This window comes from Diplotaxodon limnothrissa, linkage group LG9 (assembly GCF_057381915.1).
Source record: "Diplotaxodon limnothrissa isolate DT_005_m linkage group LG9, D_limnothrissa_male_GT1.1, whole genome shotgun sequence".
NCBI classification, from domain to species: Eukaryota; Metazoa; Chordata; class Actinopteri; order Cichliformes; family Cichlidae; genus Diplotaxodon; species Diplotaxodon limnothrissa.
The window spans coordinates 19606115-19610638 of NC_140604.1; the positions used below are offsets into that span (position 1 = coordinate 19606115).

The following is a 4524-nucleotide window of genomic DNA, read 5'->3' on the forward strand; positions in this document are numbered from 1 at the left end:
TCATCATCATGACACAAGAAACACGTGAGACACAGCAGGGTGTATGCTCAGCACAAAGATAAATAAAGTACGTAAGCACGCATGTAGAGCGTGTGTGCATGTGTGTGCTTCTGATTGTGGATGTTTCAGAGTGAGAAATGGAGGGAAAAGAATAACATCCTTGGGGAAATTACCTCCACAATGTGGTATTGAGTGCACTTTACTGACGGAAACAGAAGCATTTTTGAGTGCCCTGTCCAGCAGCGGAATTGAAGGGAAAATTGTTTCAGTGGTTGTCAAACAAGAGCAAAATAACACAAGTAACAAAAAAACTTGTAAAGCAAGGCTATTGTGCTTTCACAGCCATGAATAAATGGATAATATATAAATACAATTATAAATAGGGGTGTCAAATTATCGCGTTAATTGCGATTAATTAATTACAATGCTATTTAGCGCGTTATGTTTTTTAATCTCGTTAATCTAATTTTTAATCTCTTGACGTCATTGATTTTGTATGAGAGTTGCTATGTTATAAAATCCGTTTTTATGTGCTGGGCTCCTTGTGCTTGACTTGTTGGGGGTGGAGTCACGTCGTGAGGTCAAGGTGAGAAGTGGTGATTAGCTTACAGTGTGGATATGGAGGCGCATCTGAGAGTTGTTGGCCCAATGAACGGGAAATTTGTATTTCATAAACGCCCCGACGGCACCATTGACAAAGGTAAAGTGGTCTGCCTAGAGTGTAAGAAGGAGTTTGCTTACCACCGAAGCAGCTCAAGTTTGGCCTATCACCTCAACGCAAAGCACCCAGCCGCGAGTGCAGCAACAGCTAGCAGTGAAGACGTTAGCAATATAGCAAGCCAGAGCAAAGCTTTTCGCCAAACAAAACTAGAGAATACCCCTCGTATGAGCAAGTCTGCGACCGACAGGCTGACTAATGTTATTGCCAAGTGGATAGCGATGAACTGTAGGCCGATAAATATAGTAGAGGACGAAGGATTGACAGAGGTGTTGCAAATTGCGTCCAATGACCCGTCATACAAGCCGCCGTGCAGGACTACAGTAACGACCAAAATCAGCAAAATGTACGACGGCGAAAAGAAAAACAAACTTGAGATTTTGGCGGAGGATTCTCCCAACTGTGTTGCTATAACCGGAGATCACTGGACCTCAGCTGGCAACCACAGCTATTTTGGGGTGACTGGACACTTTATTGATAGTGAGTGGAACCTCAACTCATTTGCACTGACCGTCATGAGAACAGAAACCAGGCACTTTGCTGATAAATGCGCCGAACAGTTCCTCAAGGTAGCAAATGACTGGGGTATTGAAAACAAGATATCCACCATTGGCACAGACAGCGCAGCAAACATGCTGGCTGCTATGAGAGCACTTCCATATGAGCACATCGCCTGCAATGCTCACATTCTCCAGAGGACCATCACGGTATGTCTCGATAGCAGTGGTTTTGTCGGTGTACTGGCAAAGTGCCGCAAGATTGTTGGTCATTTTAAACAAAGCCCTGCGAGTACCACAGAACTTAACCAACAACAAGTAGCACTCGGAAAGAAGAGCGATCAACTTATACAGGATGTACCCACCAGGTGGAACTCGACTCTCGCAATGGTCTCACGCCTCCTATGTAACCGAGAGGCTGTCCAGGCTACGTTGGACCAACAGAACCACAGGTTGGTCTTGCCAACCGAAGCTGAGTGGGCGAAACTGCAGAGGCTGGAGCTCCTGCTTGAACCATGCAAGTAAGTTCAAATAAACACCTTCCCATTTTAATTATATAAACTACTGTTACATGTGTAAAATCAAAATTAATGAACATAACAAGGAACTTTTAAGGACAATTAAATTGTAAATCAGTTACACTTTGATTTAAATGAATCCAGCTAGGTTTATTTAGCAAACCTCTCCACCTCTGCAGGTATGTGACAGAGCTGCTGGGTGGTGAGGCCTACGTCTCTTGCTCTGTAGTGCTGCCTGCTTTTCGCCATCTGTACCGTGTCATGGACATTACTGATGATGATCCTGCCTACGTGGTGAAGTTCAAGAATGCCTTCCAGAAGGATCTGGCAGCACGACGAGCTAATGGCAACGAGATATGGTTCGAGGTGGCCACAGCATTGGATCCACGGTTTAAGGATTTGAAATGTCTTCCAAGAGAAAAGAGGGAACAGGTAGGACAATAAGGTTAAGCTGGACTAATGAGTCCAATTCATTATCAAATCAAACTTTTATTTATTATATGGAACACAAAGTTCTTTACAAGATTAAATAAAATAAAAAAAAAGCACTTAGTTTTAATCACATTCATTCATTCATTCATTCATTCATTCATTCATTCATTCATTCATTCAGGTGTGGACCATTCTGGAGAATATGCTCCAGGCAGCAGAGCCCAGAAGAGCAGATAGTCTCCAGCCCTCCACAGAGGATGATGGACCAGCTCAGAAGAAGAGGAGGAGCGAACTCCTTCTGGGGTCTGACTCTGACTCAGAAGATGGAATTGAGTCTGGAGAGCTGCAGCGCTACAGAGCAGAACCCAGCATCAGTATTGATGACTGTCCCCTGCAGTGGTGGTATGCTCACTCAGGAGTCTATGAAAAGCTGTCAGTCCTAGCACAAAAGTACCTGGCCTCCCCAGCTACCTCTGTACCCTGTGAGAGACTCTTTAGCCTTGCAGGCCACATAGTGCAAAAGAAAAGGGCAGCCTTGCTTCCAGAAAATGTTACCAGGCTGGTGTGTCTTAGCGACTGGCTGAGGAAGAAGAAATGAGACACATGTGGTCAGCATAGCTGCTGTGTCATTTGTAGCCTACTAGAATAGATTGCTTGATGTTCAGCACTTTTTTTTGTGATGGAAGAATACTTTGATGTGCTAACTTGCAGCACTGCAATGTCAGTTTTATTTTTCATTATCTGAAGCAGAGGAATTTCAGTGCTGTATTGCTCAGAAAAGAGCAACTCTGATGTGCTAACTTGCAGCACTTAATTTATTTGATTTTATTTGTATTTATTTTTCCACTTATTTTACAAAAGAATACAACAGTATGTAAATGGTTGCATCTGTTTAACGTTTGTTAAACAATAAATGACTTTATAAAGTCACTTTCTTTGTTATATCAGTCTTTTGGTCTGCCACAATAAGTTGAGGGCTTTCCTCAGCTATTTTTAGGTGAGATTAAAAAAGAGATTAATTAGATCAATTAATTAAAAATCATAATTAATTAATCTCTATTTTTTTTTAATCTCTTGACAGCACTAATTATAAATACACACTAGAGCTGTGAATTGAAATTAAATAAGTGTTAGGTTGCATGTACAGTATGCAGCATTGGAAGGCTTAGCACATCTCGCCCTAATGAAGTGAGCAAAGGCTGTGGTCAAAAGTGAAAAACATGAAGCTGAAAAGCATTGGCATACCTCTTTAAGGATCCAGTTTAACTTTTAATCACCCTTGAAATTCTCTTTGATATGTGTTACTGAGAGGAGAAGGAGAGGAGAGATGAGACGACCTAGGCTTTCAACAGTCTGTACTGTATGATGATGCCTCGTGTAGATAGCGCTTGTGTCTAATTACCTAAACTTCAGCAGCGATTTCCTTTGAAGACGACAGCCTCACAGGCATGATCAGACTGTGACCGTAGGCTAAATCACTCTAGCATTCACTCCGTGTGCTCGGGACTGTTGGGTGAAAAGCTGCAGGAGATTTCAGGAATGATTTGTCATTTCTATGGTAATTTAAAGCTGAAGTTTGGGGATTGAGCTCTTTGAAGCTGCAGTTGTGAAGGGTCACATCATCATAAGCAAGTCGATTCAGAAGATCAAAAAGTACTTTAGAAACAAATGCAATAAGGATAGTTTTGTTGTTGTTGTTCTTGGTTCATTTCTCCACTCTTATTTTGATATTATTTTAGTTATTTATTATTTTTCAGTTTTATTATCAAATTGCATTATTGTTATTATTGTTACTGGCCTAAAATATACCATATTTTTTTCTTTTTTCCTTTACAATTCACGTGTTTTTGTTCAAAGTGACTTTGTGTTATGTAAGGTAAACATATTGCTCGACTGTGAACATGCTCATTTAATTTACTTGAACTAACACCGCACCAAACTGCTTACTTCTTCACTTACCTGGATTAAATAAGTGAATTAACATGGTACAAAAGATGGATGTCACAATAATGAAGTCACTTTTTTTTTTTTTTTTGCAAATTGTGAGCTGAGGTTTTTCACCATCTTCATCTTGGTGTTTTAAAGTCGATGTGATGAGGAAGAGGTGGATCAGACAGTTAAACTCATTACACAATGACTGAGCTAGTCCTTTTCTTTTAATGAGTCGTTAGCTAGTGAGCATAACTTGATACTACTCTTTTTTTGGTTTTAGTATGGCCATAATTGCAGTTGCAGTTACCTGTGGTAATTTATGCACCTGTCTGCAATGATCTCATCTGTGGTCAATAATTGAGGCTGGCTGGCATTTTTTGCTAGAATGTCGAACTACACAGGTAGGAAAACTCCGGCTCTTTAGTTT

At 40.8% G+C, this 4524-nt stretch overlaps 1 protein-coding gene across 1 annotated transcript; it reads left to right on the forward strand.

Annotated features, from left to right (window-relative positions):
* The first annotated feature begins 396 nt into the window (after positions 1 to 396).
* LOC146625448 (E3 SUMO-protein ligase ZBED1-like) lies at positions 397 to 2794 on the forward strand. The gene is made up of 3 exons (XM_085362091.1): positions 397 to 1736; positions 1913 to 2165; positions 2347 to 2794. The coding sequence occupies exons 1-3, from the start codon at positions 619 to 621 to the stop codon at positions 2761 to 2763; spliced, it is 1788 nt and encodes a 595-aa protein (XP_085218217.1). The 5' UTR covers positions 397 to 618; the 3' UTR covers positions 2764 to 2794.
* Positions 2795 to 4524: the final 1730 nt, after the last annotated feature.

Excerpts from the sequence above, each read along its gene's own strand:
- LOC146625448 (XM_085362091.1), top strand. The coding sequence starts at position 619 with ATGGAGGCGCATCTGAGAGTTGTTGGCCCAATGAACGGGAAATTTGTA. Across the intron at positions 1,737-1,912 it reads CTCCTGCTTGAACCATGCAA|GTATGTGACAGAGCTGCTGG; the intron begins GTAAGTTCAAAT and ends CCACCTCTGCAG. Across the intron at positions 2,166-2,346 it reads CAAGAGAAAAGAGGGAACAG|GTGTGGACCATTCTGGAGAA; the intron begins GTAGGACAATAA and ends TCATTCATTCAG.